Source organism: Mesoplodon bidens (assembly GCF_964165515.1).
Source record: "Mesoplodon bidens genome assembly, chromosome: 8".
Classification (NCBI taxonomy): Eukaryota; Metazoa; Chordata; class Mammalia; order Artiodactyla; family Ziphiidae; genus Mesoplodon; species Mesoplodon bidens.
The window spans coordinates 24,290,406-24,310,864 of NC_138165.1; the positions used below are offsets into that span (position 1 = coordinate 24,290,406).

General features: G+C 33.4%; 1 protein-coding gene across 4 annotated transcripts in view; it reads left to right on the forward strand.

The window, feature by feature from the left end:
- ATF2 (activating transcription factor 2) overlaps positions 1–20,459 on the forward strand; it is an 86,216-nt gene that overhangs the window by 32,398 nt on the left and 33,359 nt on the right. For 3 of the 4 annotated variants that reach the window (XM_081242982.1, XM_081242980.1, XM_081242981.1), the window contains 6 exons: positions 3,473–3,569; positions 6,634–6,752; positions 6,892–7,020; positions 10,347–10,525; positions 12,058–12,172; positions 14,424–14,510. In XM_081242982.1, the coding sequence (XP_081099108.1) occupies positions 3,473–3,569; positions 6,634–6,752; positions 6,892–7,020; positions 10,347–10,525; positions 12,058–12,172; positions 14,424–14,510 (726 nt within the window). The remainder of the gene's footprint in view (positions 1–3,472; positions 3,570–6,633; positions 6,753–6,891; positions 7,021–10,346; positions 10,526–12,057; positions 12,173–14,423; positions 14,511–20,459) is intronic. The other variant, XM_081242983.1, reaches the window with a different exon arrangement.

Sequence of the window (20,459 nt, forward strand, 5' to 3'; positions counted from 1 at the left end):
CTTTTTAACCTTTTAAGAGAGATGATTGGCCTATCCTACCTTTCTTGACTGCTTTTCCCATTGTTTATTCAGCTATATGCTCAAAGTCTTCTTTAACAGAACACTTACACATCAATAACATTTTGCATTGGAGTTGTACTATCAATTGCCTGGAAGAAAGAAATTGTATGAATTCAATATGTTATCACTAACAGTATCATTATAATTTTTCTACGAAGCTTATTTTTAGAATAAAATTCTTAATTTGTCTGGAAAAGCAGTTCAAAGAGATTCTGCAAAAATGTTAGCTTGTAATAGCTACTTCATGTGTTTGTTGAAGAAAGAATGTGTTTTACAATATATATGTTCCTGGTGACTGCCTTTTTTAAGTTTCTTGTTAGAGATAAATAAGTTTTCTCAGGTGATAGCCAAGGTTAAACTCACCTGTATCAAGTGTCAATTTCAGTGTATTTTACCCGTGTATATAAATAATATCATTATATGATCAACAATTCCTTTATAAATAGCATTCAGGTAAATTTGATCTGTACATTCTCCATGAGACTTTGTAAATTCATATTCCTCGCATTTCTCCTCTTACTATTCATATGATCCTAAATGTTTTTTAGGATCCTTTTAGCTGTTTCTTTTCACTTAGAATCAATCTCGGTGCCGTTTTCACATGTTCTGTATAAAGCATAATGTTATTTATTCTATATGTAGTTGCTGTTTGATTTGGATATTTGTGTTCAAACCAGAATCCAAGCAGAGGATACTGGTAGGATAAAAAATTCTTAGCACATAACTATCTCTTAATTATGCTGACTGCTGTTTTAAAATCTAAGACCTCTTCCAAAGTGCATTCATTTGCAAATGTTTAATGATTGCCCTCAATGGAGAAAGCCACGTTAGGTTCTTTGGAACATAAAGTGAATCTTGCTTTAAGATACCTGTAAGACATTCAAGCAAAAAAAAAAAAAAAAGATACTTGTAAGACATTCAAAACTGTAATGAAAAGTAAAAAACAATGAAGTAACACAAGTAAATGCTATAGCTATGTTCATTCTCCAAGAGCTTTGTTATTCGACCTATCAAAGGATGACTATTTTTTTTTTTTTAAGTAAATTTGTTTTTTTATTTTTGGCTGTGTTGGGTCTTCATTGCTGCATGCGGGCTTCTCATTGCAGTGGCTTCTCCTGATGCGGAGCACGGGCTCTAGGCGCTTGGGCTTCAGTAGTTGTGGCTCACGGACTGAGTAGTTGTGGCTTGCGGGCTCTAGAGCGCAGGCTCAGTAGTTGTGACGCACGGGTTTAGTTGCTCCATGGCATGTGGGATCTTCCTGGACCAGGGCTCAAATCTGTGTCCCCTGCATTGGCAGGTGGATTCTTAACCACTGCGCCACCAGGGAAGCCTTTATTTCTCCAATTTGGAAAGGATTCTTACAATGATGAAGCAATAGGAAAATAGCACTTGAGTGGGGAGGAGCTGGATTATGATCCCAGTGCCTATAGTTGGTACTCAATAAATGTTTGAAGAGTAAATGAATAAGTCAAGGGATAGAGGTACTGTTTGCATCTGGACACTCACCTACAATGGGAATACAAGCAGGTTTTGAAGAGGGGTCATATAATAATAATTTTCCACCAGTGTACAGTAACTTAAAGACTTAGTGGTAAGCATACTTACATGAGAGCACTATACAGCCAAATTAAATTAAAGGCTTAATTCATCTTAAGGAGCAGTCTGTGGTTTGGTGGTTTTTTGTTTTTCCTTTAGACTGGGCTTGAAGATTCAATTCTTTAAGTGTAAGGAGTTCTTTCTTTCAGTTGGCATTTATTGACTACTTACTATATGCTAAATTTGGGGGAGCTCAAATAGTAGGAGCTCAGCCTACTTAAAAGGAAATACAAAAATAGCAATATCATATTGATAGGTGCTATAACCAGGCACTGTGCAGAGCAAGATGGGATATAAATGAGAGGGATTAACTTTTACAGTGGGCTTGTGGGCTGGCCTAAGTATGATATAGGTCATACTTTTAATATTTAGAATAAAAAACATAATGGAAAGAAATATTTCATCCTTTTACATTGTTTTAAGGTTACCCTAAAGCTATTATCATTTGTTGCATGAAAGGATGTAGTGAGTTGGATAGTGGGGTGGTGAGACCAAAGAGAAAGAATCCATTTTCGGTGGTTCAGAGGAACCAAGTTCAAATATATATAATTTTACATCCCATTTGTAAGGATATAGACTAGAGAGTGAGTTTAGATCTCTTAATTTGGCATTTTATAATTCTTGCTCTGAAATAACAAAAAGTAAGTGCTCTCTATTTTCAGTTATAAATGTTGCTAAAGATAAGGAAGCATCTTTATAAAGATTGATGTCCAGACACAGTCAGGAGGTATTTAAACAATGTATTTATTATATTGTAATCATAAATGCCACCTTTGGCAGGCAGGACGTATCCAAGTTAAGTATAGTTTTAAAAATAATTTTTTATATAAGAATGCAATAAAAAAATGAAAAATCACTTTATTCTAAGTTAAAATTTTAATTTTATTTTATTTTACTTTAAAAAAATTTATTTATTTACTTTTGGCTACGTTGGGTCTTCCTTGCTGCGTGCAGGCTTTCTCTAGTTGCAGCCGGGGCGGGGGGGCTACTCTTCGTTGCAGTGCATGGGCTTCTCATTGCAGAGCATGGGCTTCTCATTGCGGAGCATGGGCTCTAGGTGCATGGGCTTCAGTAGTTGTGGCTCTTGGGCTCTAGAGCACAGGCTCAGTAGTTGTGGCGCACGGGCTTAGGCTTAGTTGCTCTGCGGAATGTGGGATCTTCCCGGACCAGGGCTAGAACCCATTTCCCCTGCATTGGCAGGTGGAATCTTAACCACTGCGCCACCAGGGAAATCCTTAATTTTATTTTAAAATGATTAATTGCTTTATTATTGTACTGGCCACTATTTCTTTGCTGGATTATAATCGAGGCATTCTTTTTTTTATGTGATAACATAAAGAACCTGATTTACCTCTTAATTTGTCTAGGAGTAATATTTTTATAGGAAAGTTTTCGTTTTAAAAGTGGTAAGTAACCTGAAATCTAAGTAAAATACAATGCTTTCTTCAAAAGTCATTATACCATGGAGTATATATTTCTACTATGATATGGCAAAAATTAATAGTGGTCTATTTTTAGTGTCCAAATGAAATTTATATAAAGTTTCTTTGCCTCAGGTTTTGTTTTTAAATGCTCTAAAATGAATTATGTGACCTAGTATTATATCAGAATTGCTTGTTCTTGGGTAATGTGTTTCTCTATGATTGTTTGAGATCTAGTATGTTTATCTATACTAACAGTAGGTTCTTTATAGTTAACAAACTGCTATTTCTTTTTTAATGGTGGTTTTACATGTTGTGGAAATGAATTTCCTTATCATTTAACTTATTTGATCAAATTGAAAATCTTAACTATATTTTAAAACTTTTTGCCACAGCGTTTTACCAACGAGGATCATTTGGCTGTCCATAAACATAAACATGAGATGACACTGAAATTTGGTCCAGCACGTAATGACAGTGTCATTGTGGCTGGTTAGTATATGCTTTTATTAATAGCTTATATACATATTTCACCTGGAATGTGCACAATTTTTGTGTATTCTCTGTAAATAATATAGTCTGGTGATATTCCAATGACTTCATTTACAATAAATGTTGGCAACATGTATTTTACCCATTACATTTTTATGTTTCCTTCTGACCATTCATTTCACTCTTTTTGTGTGGTTTTCAAATGTAGATTTTAATGTCATTTTTTGTGGAAGTTAATTAGAAACCTGGGAACCTTCATACCATTTCCAAAATTTACATTTAACTGATAGTTGAACTAATGTGATGTTTAGTCAATGTTTCTTTTAGCTGTTTACACCTGCTTTACAATGCTGTGCGAAGCTAGAAGATGATCAGGCTCTTCCTGTTGGAGAAAGAGCAATTAGCAGACTTGTTCATTAGGATTTTGTTTATGTTTCTTTTTGGACTAAACATCTGTGTTAGTAAAATACTCTCAATAAAGGGGGCTTAAATTCAGTCAGTGCTTTTATTTTTGTATGTTGCTCCTATGAACATGCAGTATCACCTAAGCAGATGATTATCTTACAGTATGCAAAAAGAGAAACCCAATTCATGCATTGGTTTATTGTCCTTCCATGCTATATCAGCTACCCCTTTAAATATATATATGTACATATCTCTGTATATGTACACACACATAACATTTAATTTCATTGCATTTTGTATATTTTATAAGTGTGGTAAGAAAACAGTTTTATATAAAATTTAATATACTTATATAAATTTCAGTCCTTTTTGTGTCATAACCACAGATTCACATAAATATTCAAATTAACTTAATTTTTTTCTCTTGTAAAGCTTAGGTTATACTATTTGTAAATCTAGAATTATATACCTGTATACTGAATATTATTAATACTTTTAAATTATTGCCCAACATAGAGATCAAATTGTCATATGCAATGCTTTGGAGAGATAATGAGGAAAAAAGACGGTTCTTGTCATTCGGTATCAAGATTTTTGCATTGAAAACACTGGAGGTAAAAATGTTGATAATTTACCAAAAAACAATTTGTTTAGGAAAAATGTAGGGTAACATTCAACATATCTTCATTTCTATAAGTAGAAGGAAGCAGACAAGAGTGAGGTATGCATTTCTTTAAAACACTATACATCAGATACTAGGAGAGAGAACCAAAACACAAACAAGATAACAACAGCCTGAAGGTTCACTCTCCTAGGCACGAAGGTCTTTGCTTCTCTAGAATTTCTTGCCTTAGAGCCATATCTCTCTCTGTAACATTTAACTCAAAAATATTTTGAGATTGGTTTCTAGAACTTACTGTCCTATCTGTTTACATTTAATGCAGTAGAAAAGTAGAACACATTCAAACATAGCACTTGACCATTTTTTTACTAATATATATTGAGATGAGTAGTTTAGCATTACTGTATAAATATAATGCATGATGTATGTGGTATATATTTGATGATCAATAGCCATAAGCCATGTGCATGTTTAAACAATTGTGCCTGTGTTGACTTTTCTCTTTTCAAGCCTGATCATTATAGTAATCACTGATAAAAATGATTTTTCCATATGTATTTTATTTTTAAGACTTCTCTCCCTTTAATACAAAATAGCCTTCTCTTGGGCTTAGATAGACAAACCCTTTGGGCATGAACAGAAGAGTCAAATTTATGTTCAGTTTACTAATTCAGTCATGATGGACCTAGGTTGATACAAGTATGCTGGGCCCTTACTATAATACCATTTTGAAGTCTTTTTGGGGGTAGAGATTATATATGTTGCAGACTGACTATTAGGTAAAATGAAGACAAAATAAAAGTCCTTCAGTAATTTTGATAATACTAATAATGTCTGAGGTAGGCCTACATTATATCTAATGTGTATGACAAGTAGGTCATTTTAGTGTTAAATATATTTATATGTAGTAAACATATTAATACTCTGGGAATATGTTGGGGCGAGGGTGAAGATAAAACAGTAAGTAATGCCCACTCTGGGGACCCAATAGTTAACAGAAATATATGAATTTTAATTTCACAGAAGGTTTTATGAGTATTTTATCTTAAACCAGGAGTTATCCTTATACTTTTATTTAGTTTAAGCTTGATTCCTGATATAACCTATAAAATTGATGCCCTAAAATATATAAAATGTGAATAGAATTTGAATGTGCTACCAACTCTAATCAATCTGAGTAAATAGCCTTGAAAATAATAAGACTAAACAGGCAAAATTCATAAATTTGCTCTTTTTCAATTCAACGTGGATCTTAAGTGGCATTTGTTCTGTAACTAATACATGCTCACATGTACATTCAGTACATGTTTTAATGCACCTAGTGTGAGTACATATTCAAATGTAGTTAAAATGTTTCAAGTTTCAAGAAAGCAGAGTTTGACTAATTCTCTGCTGCCTAGGAATTAAGCTAGAACATTAGACATATAACTCTTACATAGCCCCTCATACGAAGCTTGAAAAATGCTTTAAAATAGAAAATTAGCTTTAAAAAGGAGGGTTTTGTTTTAGTTTTCGTTTGCGGGGGGCTCTTGTTTTAACCTTCTTTTTGTTGTAGCATTTTGATCTACCTACTAAAGACTGTTTTTTCTTAAGCTTGCTTTCATAATAGATTATGAACACTAGTAGAAGGGCCAAGTTAAAGCAAATATACATGCTGTTGTCCAAGTTTTCCCCAAATTGCATGTATTTTATGCATTTGTAAGTTTTAATAGTGTAAATTTTTTTTAAATTTTGTGTTAGATAACGACAGTAGTTGATCTCTGAGTAGCGGATGTTTATGTCACTCAGAGAGAACATGTGGACTAAGGAACAAGAGGTACTTCTTTTCATACTTTTATGGTTCATAAAGTTGGAGGAAATACCTTAAACTGCAACAAAAACTTAACCAGATTTTGTTTGCTTTAAAGGAAGAGGTCTTTCCAAAGAGAATTAACAGCTGACTGAACCAGTCCTGCTAATTTGTTAATTTACTAGCTATATTTTAGGGTCCTGTATGATATTTAAATCTATGTGTTTACTTCTTGACATTTATTTCAGATCAGACCCCAACACCAACAAGATTCTTAAAAAACTGTGAAGAAGTGGGTTTGTTTAATGAGTTGGCAAGTCCATTTGAGAATGAATTCAAGAAAGCCTCAGAAGACGACATTAAAAAAGTATGTTGTTAACCATGAAATTAAAACAGTGCTTCTGACAGAACAGTAATCATAGTTTTCACTCCCTGCTTTCTTAGTTTAGATACACTGATTGGCTATTTTTAAACTCCTAACATTTTCTTTAATGTTTGTGTTTTAGATGCCTCTAGATTTATCTCCTCTTGCAACACCCATCGTAAGAAGCAAAATTGAGGAGCCCTCTGTTGTAGAAACAACTCACCAGGATAGTCCTTTACCTCACCCAGAGTCTACTACCAGTGATGAGAAGGTTAGAAATTTGTATTTATGGTAGAAGCACAAACTAAGTGGAAAAAAATCAGCTTTCTAAGTAAAGTCTAATATTTGATCTACATAAAATGTTAACGTAATAAATTATACATAAATCAGTGTCAGGTTGTAATAGTCTTATTATATGTGAAAGCCTTTGAATACTCAGAAATTTCAGGGAAAGAAGACTGTACCTTTATAGATAATTCATTTTTTGTTACACACGGAAAAATTACTGGGGAGAATAGAATAGCCATGGCAGAGGAGCTAGAAGTAAGGCAGAAAAAGTGACTATTTACTTAGGAATAAATGCTTTGACCTTAGGTGTTTTGTGTTTTTTTCATTTCCTTGTTATAAAAGTACACTCTCGTTATAAAAAGTTTAAGAATATAGAAAAATACAAGAAAGAAAAATAAAAACTACCTTTTAGCCCATAATTGAGTGATAAGAATTACTAGTATTTTGAAACGTTTTTCCTAGATATATGCATGCATTTATACATAAAAATATACATATATAAGTGAATAGTTATAGGATACAAAGAGGAATCTTAGTTTACTTTTTTTTTTTTTGGCTGCTTTGGGTCTTCCTTGCTGAATGCGGGCTTCCTCTAGTTGTGGTGAGCGGGGGCTACTTTTCATTGCGGTGCACAGGCTTCTCATTGCATAGGCTCTAGGCACGCGTGCTTCAGTAGTTACAGTGCGTGGGCTCAGTAGTTGTGACTTTCAGACTCTAGAGCGCAGGCTTAGTAGTTGTGTGCACGGGCTTAGTTGCTCCGCGGCATGAGGGATCTTCCCAGATCAGGGATTGAACCTGTGTCCCCTGCATTGGCGGGTGGATTCTTAACCACTGTGCCACCAGGGAAGTCCCAGTTTACTTTTTTATATCATTATATACATTATGTGTATATATATATATACACACACACACACATATGTATGTATATATATGTACATAATATATATATATATAGAATGTGTATATATAAACGTTTATATCATATATCATTATATATATTATACATTATATCATTATATACATTACATATATACATATATTATATGTAATATACATATATTATACATTATATACATTAATGTACATTTTCCCATGTCATTAGAAAATTTTCCAAAGTCATAATTTTTAATGGTTGCACTTTATTTTATCATTACCTTAATGTATTTACTTGTCTTGTTCTTGTTGGACATAAAGGTTGTTTCCACATTATCACAATTATAAGAAATGCTGTTAAATCTTTGATATAAATATCTTTTTCCTAGAAAGTATCTCAGTCCCTTCACACTCAGCAGTTTTTTCCTGTTGATTGCTGCTTTAGCCTCTTTTAGGGGTATTTCTTCTTCCTGCATTCCTCAGTCATTAGTTACCCCTGGGCACAGCATAGTCATTCCAAGTTGTAAAAAGTAAGTTCTGGGCCCCCTTCTCTTTTCTTTCTCAATTTTTTTCTTAAGTGCTCTCATCCAGACTCATAACTTTAAAAACCATCTATGTGGTTTTCAAATTTATATCAACCCAGATATTTCCCAGATTTCCACATTCATATCCAACTCCATCTTGACATTTCCTTTTCTGTGTCTAATGGACATCTTAAACATAGTATGTCTAAATTAGAGCCCTTGATTTTTTCACACAGTTTTCCCTGTCTCGGTAAAACAGGGAAAACTTCTTTCCATCCATCTAGTTGCTCAGGCCAAGAATAAAGAATACTTAATTCCCTCTTTTCCTTCACACCGAAACCAGTAACAAATCTTACTAGACCTACTTCCTGAATATATCCTTAATTTATCTCTTTTATCTTCAGTGTCACCACTTTAGTCCAATCCATCATCATCTTTTACTTGGATTGTTAACGATTACCTTCTAATAATTGTTAACAATTATTATTTGTTAATATACAAATAATATTAATATAATTTTAATATAGTTAATATATTAATAATGTTAATATAATTTTTAACAATTACCTGGACTTTCTACTTCAATCTCCAACCTATTTTCCATAGGCTATTTTATTTTTAATACATTATGTCACTTCCCTGCTTAAAATCCTTCAATGGTTTGCCATTGCATTTAAGGTAACACACTCCTTCTATAAGCCCTCATTAATCTGGACTTACCTACCCATCCGGCCTCACCTCATGCCATTCTCTGGTGTGTTCATCAGGTATTCTAAGCTTTTTCCTACCTCAAAGACATTGCTCTTGATATTGATTCCTTTTCCCTAGAATGCTCTCCTCCTTATCTTTTCAGTACCTGTTCGAATGCTGTTTTGCAAAGAAGCTCACCTTACCTCACTATGCTATCAAAGGAGCCAACTCCAACCTTCCCTCAGTTAATCTTTCATGATTTCTTATGTTTTGCTGTTAGTCTGTAACACATTACAGTCTGAAATATTCTTGTTTGTTTTACTTGTTTATTGTCTCTCTTCCCAGTAGTCCTTGAGGGCATGTTGTAAATTCTCAAACTTGTCAAATAAATGTAGTCCCAGTAGTACTAGTTTATCTTTCTTCCTGTATAGCTTAATAAGATTTTGATAATAAATGGCAGTATAAAGGCCAATTCAAAGAACATAGTAGACCCAATTTTTACAGTAACTAGTTACAGAGTCCTGGATAATCTCTGTTTTCTGATCTGTAAAATTGTGGAAAAGACCATCTATAAGGTTCTGTGTTTTCCTTTACTTTGGAAAGATGTTACTCCAATAGTTATTTATTTTTACATTCAAGGTATCAATATTACTCGGCCTTTTGATACTGAGAAATTATTGATAATTTAGAGATAGTTACCTGAAATTAGCAAATATTTGTATTACTTAAAAAAATTTTTAACATTTTTTGGCCCTTACTATAATACCATTTTGTAAGTATTCTACTATTGAATTTGTATCAACTATAAAACAGTCTTCCTGGACCTATTTCTTCTTTATATAGTATAATGATGGAGTAGGACTAGGCAATCCCTTCTGGATTTTAAGTTCTGTGCTTCCATGAGAATGGAATTGTATTTCTGTTTTTTAACTTAAATTCTCATGGAGTTATATAGCCAAGTTGCCCAGCCTAACTTATTTCTAGATTGATGGTAAAACAAATTGTACTGAAAAAGCCACTCAAGATGTTTTTAAATTAAAATATGAACATTGCATCTGAAACTTTACAGTGGCTTCTACAGTTTTCTTTTAATTAACTTTAAATATTAATATACTCTGGGGGTATATTAAGTATTATGTTTGTGGTTGTTTTTAAAAATGTGTTATATTCTGTTGACTTGCATTTTTAAATTTCATTCTTTCTCTATCTCATTATTAAATAGGAAGTACCATTGACACAAACTGCACAGCCCACATCAGCTATCGTTCGTCCAGCATCATTACAGGTTCCCAATGTGCTGCTTACAAGTTCTGACTCAAGTGTAATTATTCAGCAGGCAGTACCTTCACCAACCTCAAGTACTGTAATCACACAGGCACCGTCCTCCAACAGGCCAATCGTGTAAGTGATTTGGGCCAATCGTTGAATTATATGAATTGTTAAGTTTTTCTTGTTATGATTTGTCCTAAGATATTTAATTATTCTAATTGTGGCCTTAGTTTTGTGTGTGTGTGTGTGAATATTTTGCATGCTTTGATTTTCGGAAAAAATGCTTGGGTAGTCTTTTTTTAATAAATATAAATAGTATCTAATAAATTAGAAGATAAATATCTAAAACTTAATTTGAAAAACAAATCAACATAGAATGTGATTTTAAGATGGTTTCTTATTTTCATGCTGTTTCACACGAAACACATAAAATTATTTTTATCACTAGGTGACATTTCTTTCAGTTCTTACAGGTGGTTGATAAGAATTTTTCTCAACTAACATGTTGGAGATTGTCCTAAGTAAATTCATAACTTTTTCCATTTTTTTCCTCTTTTTTTCCACACTGCTTACATATATTGTGCATTTAAGATGCAATTAAAAACAATTAAATTTTACGATGTGCTTTGCAGTGATTGGAAGATTTTTGTTTTGTTTTTAATTACTTGAGTGGTGTATATATACCATGTATAATTTTTTGTGGGTGTCTTATTCATGTTATGAGAAAGATGGTATCAAGTTTCCATCTGTCACATAGGCATTTTCTTGGGCTGGAGCTGCAGTCCTTTTTTCTTTTTTTTCCAGTTTTATTGAGATACACAGTGGACCCTCGAACAATACCAGTTTGAACTGCGTGAGTCCAGTTACACACAGATATTTTTCAACAAATACATACTACCACACTACACAATCCACAGTTGGTTGAATCTGCAGATACAGAGGCCGACCATAAGCTACACTGGGATTTTCGACTCTGCATAGTGTCAGTGCATCTAACCCTCTTGTTGTTCAAGGGTTAACTGCAATTGACATACAGCACTGTATACATTTAAGGTGTATAGCATAATGATTTGACTTACATACATCATGAAATGATTACCACAGTAAGTGTGGTGAACATCCATCATCTTGTACAGATACAAAATAAAAGAAAAAAATATTTTTTCCTTGTGATGAGAACTCTTAGGATTTACTCCGGTAACAGCTTTCATATGTAACATACAACAGTGTTAACTATATTAATCATGTTGTACATTACATCCCTAGTACTTATTTATCTTATAACTGTAAGTTTGTACCTTTTGACCACCTTTGTTACTGTACAAAGATATAACATTATTAATGACTGTATTCATCACACTGTTAATTTCATCCCTGTGACTCCTTTATTTTGTAACTGGAAGTTTGTACCTCTTAATTTCTCTCATCCCTCCAACACCCTTCCCTCTGGAAACCACCTGTCTGTTCTCCATTTCTGTTTTGTTATGTTTGTTCGTCTGTTTTGTTTTTTAGATTCCACATATAAGTGAAATCATAGTGTTTATCTTTTTCTGGAAAATTTATTTTTAAATGATATAATAGTAGGAGTAAAAATACTCTGGTATTTTTCGAGATTATTGATAGGGATTTCTTTTCTCTAATTGCCCTTCTTTTGTTTTCCTTAGTCCTGTACCAGGCCCATTTCCTCTTCTGTTACATCTTCCTAATGGACAAACCATGCCTGTTGCTATTCCTGCATCAATTACAAGTTCGAATGTGCATGTTCCAGCTGCAGTCCCAGTAAGTTTGAAATTTAGACTATTAAAAATATTTCTTTATAGTAAAACCGATCTTGGTAATCAGAAAATACAGCCCAAGGGGGGCTGCTTGATTAGTTTATGAAACTGAATTCAACAAAATACTTAGTGATGAGCAATATTTACTCACTGATATTTATTGTGATAGCGTTTACCTTTCAAGGCAAACATAATTGGATAGAAAACATTTTTCCATCCTCAAAATCTTGTTTTCTTTTTATTTTTAGTATTAAGAACTTTATTCCATATTCAACCCATTTCAATTTTCTAGATTTGTAGAATTCAAATATTAACATAGGTTTCTAGTCTTTAAGAAGACATTTATACTGGAACATTTATCAGGTAACTCCATGTTATTTTGATTACTATAGAAATTGTTTCTAAAAGCACTCTCTGTGAAATATTATGGTCAGGTTGGGTTTACAAAATTCCTTTGCTGTCCCAAGCGTGTGAAAATCTAAATGGTCTAGTAGAATGGGCAATAGATAGTCCCCACCTTCCTAATGAAAAGATCCATAAGAAAAGTTTTTTGAGGGCATGTTAAATATATAAAAATTGAAAGACATAGACAGTAATTAAATAACTACTTATAATATTTAATAACAGTCGATATTTAGAAGCACATTCTTTGGAATAATATGTTAAAAATAATCCTTTTTTCCTGTTCTCACATTTCATGAAATAAGTTTATTCAGATTCTTCAAATGTGTCTTCAACATTCAAGTTTTCATCGTTAGAACCACTTTTTAAGAAATCTCACACAATTTTCCAAAACACATTGTTTTCATCCTCACCCAAGTAGTTTCAATATAACACTTTTTGAATCTATTATTGTAATACTGAGAATCTTACACCAAGTCCTAATATTCATTCATGTAATAAAAAGACAGTTTCTTCTTTTACCTTGTAGATAGTTGTTTCTGATCAGTACAATATAATCACTTATTGTATAGCTTTTAAAAATTAGTTTTAAAAGCCTCCTTACAGTAACATCTAACACTTTGGTGAGATTACATCCTCAGAAATAATACTAAAATTAATGTTAAATATTTACTTTTTTATTAACTAGTTCTTCCAAAGTGACCTTTCTAAGTATCCAAAATTAGCATTGATTGAAATAATTTCAAGATAATATGTTGTCTTCAAACAGAACTTTGTTGTTCAGAATGAGAGATTTTATAAGGACTCAAATATAAGGTGACTACGTCCTCTTTTCTGAGGATATTTTCAAGGGGGAAACATCCTTGTCCTGTATCTGGGATTGTATGGTTATCCTGTTAAATGTAACTGTGATGAGAGAAACTGAAATGAAAAAGAGAGATACATTAGGTACATAATAATCATTCGGTGTTGGTATTAGGTTTTTTAAAAAAGGCAAAAACCAGAAAAATCTGTTATATATTATTATTATTAGAGGAATTATTAGAGGTAATCAGGTTCTTTGTCATGCTTTATATTAATACATCAAAGAACTTTCATTGTATATTTTAGAAATTTTATATGTATATATTTTAGAAAAGCAAAATTCATTGTTGAAGTTACTTTTTATGCCCTGTTATACAAGTTTTAACATTCTTTCCTTTCACATTCAAAATGGAAGTGTGACAGATCTGTGAGAAATTTTGCATCAATCACTTTAAATATTATTTTCTATAAGAAGGAATCATTTAAAAAAAGGAATTACAAAAATTGAAGATTAGGGAAGTGAGTGTCTCAGAACAATTGACAACTTTTTTTTTTTTTTTTTTTTTTTTGCAGTAAGCGGGCCTCTCACTGTTGTGGCCTCTCCCGTTGCGGAGCACAGGCTCCGGACGCACAGGCTCAGCAGCCATGGCTCACGGGCCCAGCCGCTCCGCGGCATGTGGGATCTTCCCGGACTGGGGCACAAACCCGTGTCCCCTGCATCGGCAGGCGGACTCTCAACCACTGTGCCACCAGGGAAGCCCCAGTTGACAACTTTTGAAGGATAAATCAGGATTAAGATCACTAAGGGTTCAGACAGAGATACAGTTTTCTAATTCTGAAGTCTCAATTATACCAATTATATTTATATTAATAATATAAATATTAATATACATTTTCTATTAATGTATAATATATTGTCATGTAAATATTAATGCATTATATATTGATCATAATATGTAAATTATTATAGCAGCCATTGTGCAAATAAAAGTACAAATCTCATTTTGAATATATTCTCTAGCAATTATTTTTCAATATCTTCTGCATAGCTTGTTCGACCAGTCACCATGGTGCCTAGTGTTCCAGGAATTCCAGGTCCTTCCTCTCCTCAACCAGTACAGTCAGAAGCAAAAATGGTAAGCAGGATTTTATTTGTTCTATACATTTCTTGAGCCTGTTTCAAATTAGTTTTTTCCATTAAAGCCCACTTCAAATGCACAATTTAGATCAAATTTTATAAAATCGTGGACTGTATTACATTACAGATGAACCAGAAAATTTGGAAAAGGAAAGCTTTCATTAGCATAGTGACAAGTTACTGATACTTTAAAGCAAATGAATGGATTGGGAGTAAAGTTGTAGTTCTTGTCATTGGTTTGTTTGATTTTTGGTGTGGCTTTTTAGATAAATTCTCCTCCTGCTGGGGGCTAGAGATATTGCAGCTGAAACTAGAAGTAACCATCTGAAGGCAGTGCTGGTATAATGAGTGGTTGTAAACAGTCATACAAATGAGTAGAACAGAATTAACTAGAATTCTGAAATAGTATACGAGTTAGTAAACATTACACATAATATATAAACGAAAACCATATTTTTGAGTTATGTTTCAGACACTAAGAAATTGGTGGTAAGGGATGAACTATAGAATAGGAATCAAGAGACGTATTTTCATTTTAATCCTGATTCTGCTATTCAGTACCCCTAATCAAGCCACTTTAACTTTTCTGAGACTCATTTTCCTCATCTGTGAAATAAAGGGGTTAAACTTTGATTTCTGGGGTCTCTCTTAGCCCCAAATCCTACTAACTTGCTAATTTTCTTGGTAGAAGATTTGAAGCTGCTGCTGTGGGATGGGGAGTGTGGGGGGTTGGTTTTTTTCAAATAAGTGTAATTCTCCCTTCTATAGTCTAACACACTTAAAAGCTAATTCTTCTTAACTACAACCAATGAATCGATAGATAGTTTTTAGACACCTATTATTTGTTTCAGTTCTATGCTAGGCACTATACTAATAATATAAATCTGTACACAAGAAAGCCATTATGTATCAATATATCGCAAGGCTTTAAATTTTTTACTGCTATTCTCCATTAGTACAAATAATCAATCTGAAATTGGCATGGGATAACTTTTTTTTAATAGTAAAACTTATATACCATCTGAATGAATAATAGTTGGTTGAAGAGTATTAAAATTAGCTGGTTATTGATTGTGGTGAGGGAACTTGAAAACCCAGGAGGGGAATTTTTCACATAACAGCATGTTTAGGTCAAAGGCATGGAAATAATAACTAAGATGAATCTTTTCCACTTGATAGCAGAAGAGCTTCACTGGGAATGTGTTTTACACTTCCTACTTTAAACATAACTGTTCTAATGAAAAATTCAATTAGTGAAACTGAGTAGAGTAGAAATAGAAGTTAAAGAGATCCTGTTGTTGTACACTATACCTAAAAATATTTTTACATATTCAGTGGACTTTTCTTTCCCACAAATTAATTCCAATGGAACAAATCAGATTTAAAGAAATACTTTTGGCTATAAGAGATTAAGCCATATTTGTAGAAACTTAGTAAACTTCCCTGAATAACTTTTTCTTTTAATCACTAAGAAATTTAATAAGAATAAAAGTGTTTTGTATGCTTGTATATTAAAAAATACCAAAGCTACATTTCACAAATTTATATATGAAAAACAGTTATTGGTTGAAAGCCCCAAAATAGCATGGGGAGTCACAGATTGCCCCACTTAAATTTAACAGTCCAATTAAATTTCTTATTAGAATATTGTTAACATATAAAATAGCCATATTTAGGTGATTGCCTACTTTAATTGGGATAGTAAATAAGATTGTCCTGTTTTTAATTTAAAAAGACTCAGAAATTAGTCCATTTCCTTTTTTTTTTTTTAAGCTTTTTGTTACGGAAGAATTCAAACACATACAAAATAAATAGGTTTCTATAATGAACCCCCATGTACCCATCATCCAGCTTCAATTATTAGTGATATAACTGCCATTCTTGTTTTATCTGTACCTCAGACCACTCCCTACCCTCACTCAATTATTTTTTAATAAGGCTTTCTTAATGTAAAATTTACATAGATTGAAATGGACCGATTTTATCTGTACAGTTTAAGTGCATTCATGTAACTCACACCCTTATTATGGTATAGAACATTAACATCTACCCATCAAAGTTTCTTTATTTCCCTTCCCAATCAGTCCACCTCCCCCAACTGTTCTTATATTTGTCACCAGCAATGTAAATGGAATCAATATATACTCTTGTGTTCAGCTAAGCATATGTCTATGAGATTTATCCATGTTGTTGCGTGTATCAAAGTTTGTTTCTTTTTATAGCTGAGTAGTTTTCCATTGTGTGAGTATACCACAATTTCTATATCCATTCTCCAGTTGGTGGACACTTGAGTGGTTTTTATTATTTAGCTGTTGTGAATAAAACTCATATGCACATTCTTGTATAACTCTCTTTGTGGATGTATACTTTCATTTAGTTTATCTACCTAAGAGTGGAATTGCTGAGTCAGAGAGTAGGTATACATATAACTTTATAATAAAATGCCAGACCTTTTGCCAAAGTTTACATTCCTACCAGCAGTGTATGGGAATTCCAATTGTTCCCACATTTTTGTGGACATTTGGTTTTGTCTATTGTTTTCATTGTAGACATTCTAGGAGATTGTGGCAGCATCTCTTGGTTTCAATTTACATTTCCAATCAGCCAGACATTATTTGTGATAGTTTTTGCTCATTCTTTAAATTTGGTTACTTGTCTTTTACTATTGTGTTATAGGAATTCTTTATATATATTCTAGATACAAGTTTATATATAGATATGTATATATATATCTCTCACGAATATTTTCTCAGTCTGTAGCTTGCCTTTATTTTTCTTAATGGTATACTATATTACCATTGATTGCTACTTTTATCTTTAATATTTTCTTTGTCTACTTAATTGGGTTTAATTTGCTTATCTTTTTTTAGCTTCTTAAAGTAGAAGCTTAGATTATTGATTTAAATCTTTTTACCTTTCTCATATAGGCATTTAACACTATAACTTTGTGCAAAAATTTTGATATGTTGTATCTTTATAATAATTTATTTTCTAATTTCCCTTGTGATTTCTTCCTTGAACTGTGGGTTATTTAAAAGTGTAGTGTATAATTTCCAAATATTTCAGGGCTTTTTATCTGTTTCTTATTGATTTCTGTATTAATTAAATTACATTGTGGTTTGGTAACGTACCACCTTTAGTATATTTGATTGTCCAGTGAATCAGTTTGATTGAAGAATTTTCAGTGCTTGAATTTCATTATCATTATTATCAAGTATACTTATATATTGGTATACAAAACAAATCTACCAACCTTTGGGAATAACCCGGAAATAGTTTGGGTTTTGTAGTTTAATTCATGTTCATTTATTTTGTGTCAGCCTCACTTAACAGTTATTTCTAATGATTGTTATTTATTTAACAAACATTTCTTGGGTACTAAGAAATTCAGCAGATGTGATCTTAAGTTTTGAGATTTTTCTTGCAAATGTGTCCAATGATCATCAAGAGAGTAAAAAAAATAAGTCTTATCTTTTTAATATGCCACTGATTTTTTTTTCCAACAGGTATGGCAGATAGGATTATATTGTATCAATGAGGTGTTTGGCTCTTGTTTTCAGTTTTTTGATACCCTTAATGGTGACTTTTGTGCACAAAAACCATTATTGAGAGTCTCCTTTTTTTTTTTTTTTTAAATTAGTTTCTGCTTTATAACAAAGTGAATCAGTCATACATATACATCTGTTCCCACATCCCTTCCCTCATGCATCTCCCTCCCTCCCACCCTCCCCATCCCACCCCTCCAGGCGGTCACAAAGCACCGAGCTGATCTCCCTGTGCTGAGAGTCTCCTTTTTAAAAATAAAGTTACAAATTTAAAAACTTATTTCTTCCCTAAGTTCTCAAGGCCAATTTATAAATCCAGTTGTACAGCGATCACTTTTAAAGGGCTTAAAATAAAATTAAACATGCTAAATTTCATTTTAAACTTAATATATCCTGTTTTCTCTATAGGTACTTCATTGTCTAACAAACTTTCCCAAGTACTTCAATAACTTAAATAACTAAATTATAGATATAATGAGGGTTGGTCCTCTTAAATATTCCTGTATTATTAAGAGGCTGAGTAAGATTATCTTAGTTCTTCCAACTAAAATCACAGGACTAGGGGCTTCCCTGGTGGCGCAGTGGTTGAGAGTCCGCCTGCCGATGCGGGGGACACGGGTTCGTGCCCCCGTCTGGGAGGATCCCACGTGCCGCGGAGTGGCTGGGTCCGTGAGCCATGGCCGCTGAGCCTGCGCATCCGGAGCCTGTGCTCCGCAGCGGGAGAGGCCACAACAGTGAGAGGCCCGCGTACCGCAAAAAAAAAAAAAAATCACAGGACTAAATCAATCTCAAACATTTAAAACTGAAACCCAAGGGCAGTCTCTTACTCTATGTGGCAAGTTATTTTAGATACATTTGTAACATAAAATACAAAACAGTTACAGATTGTTTCTAAATTTAGACTAAAATGTCAGTGTCATTGATTACTTACTTTATTAAGCATCAAAGGGCTAAAAAAAAGATTTACTAAATAAATAAATAATTGTATAATTCTAACTGGAGAAAGTTGAGACTAGGTTCATATCCCATCATTAAGAAACAGAGGTTTCTTAGTGATCAGATAAACGATCATGGGACTTAATTCTTTCTCTATCAGTGATAGAATTCCAGTTCCATGCTCTCCAAATGAGTGGTCCCCAGCTCACATCCCCTAGATTCACATTACACATTAAATAATTTTTCTGACTGTTTACCAGTCTGTAGCACCCCAGCAAAACTTATAATTTCTTCTTTCAGTGCTTCAATTGGATTTTGCTTTGTTGTTTTCAACACTTTGAAAATATTTTAAATATCCTCCCTGCTTGATTCTGCATCTCTGTTAAGGATTTGTTTGACCTTTGTGGTCACAATCTGTTAATGACGTGCTAAATAGTGCAGCAATGGTGATTGTGCTAAAATGTGGTTAAAAAATAATGTTTGAGAAATGGCAGCATTGGAAAACATAAGAATGAGTAGCACACTACAGCTGAAGAGAAACTTATTTGTATCCTAAGATAGCCGAGGATGCTTTTGTGTGCCCTGATTTTCAGATGCCCAGTGCTTACAGGAAGATTTATATGCGTTGTGTTTGTGTCTACTATAAATATTTAAATAAGATCCTTCTTTTTTTTTTTTTTTTTTTTTTTTTTTTTGCATTATGCGGGCCTCTCACTGTTGTGGCCTCTCCCGTTGCGGAGCACAGGCTCCAGATGCTCAGGCTCAGCGGCCATGGCTCATGGGCCCAGCTGCTCCGCAGCATGTGGGATCTTCCCGGACCAGGGCACGAACCCGTGTCCCCTGCATTGGCAGGCGGACTCTCAACCACTGCGCCACCAGGGAAGCCCAGATCCTTCTTTTTTGCCAAAGAAATTTCTTCAGGACAAGTTGTGTTTGTTATGTTTTGTTTTTTTAAAACTTTAAGTCTTTGGAAAAGTAAGCATGTAGTTTTAAAATAGATATATATGTGGGGGTCCACAAATACAAGATTACCTAGTATTTTTTAATACTCTAGGAAAATTCCTGTTATCTACTATTTTCACAAAATTTCACTGGATGTCACCAGATTTAGGTTTAGGGGTTTTTTTGGTCATTAAGCACATTAAACCACAGATATTTGCTATCTGTGTTACTCTTCTAATAAAACATATTTCCTATGTAATATTTGTAATCAAAAAGTAACTTCTGGGGCTTCCCTGGTGGCGCAGTGGTTGAGAGTCTGCCTGCCGGTGCAGGGGACACGGGTTTGTGCCCTGGTCCGGTAGGATCCCACATGCCGCGGAGTGGCTGGGCCCGTGAGCCATGGCCACTGAGCCTGCGCGTCCGGAGCCTGTGCTCTGCAACAGGAGAGGCCACAACAGTGAGAGGCCCGCATACCGCAAAAAAAAAAAAAAGTAACTTCTAAATAAGAAAATGTTAACCATCCA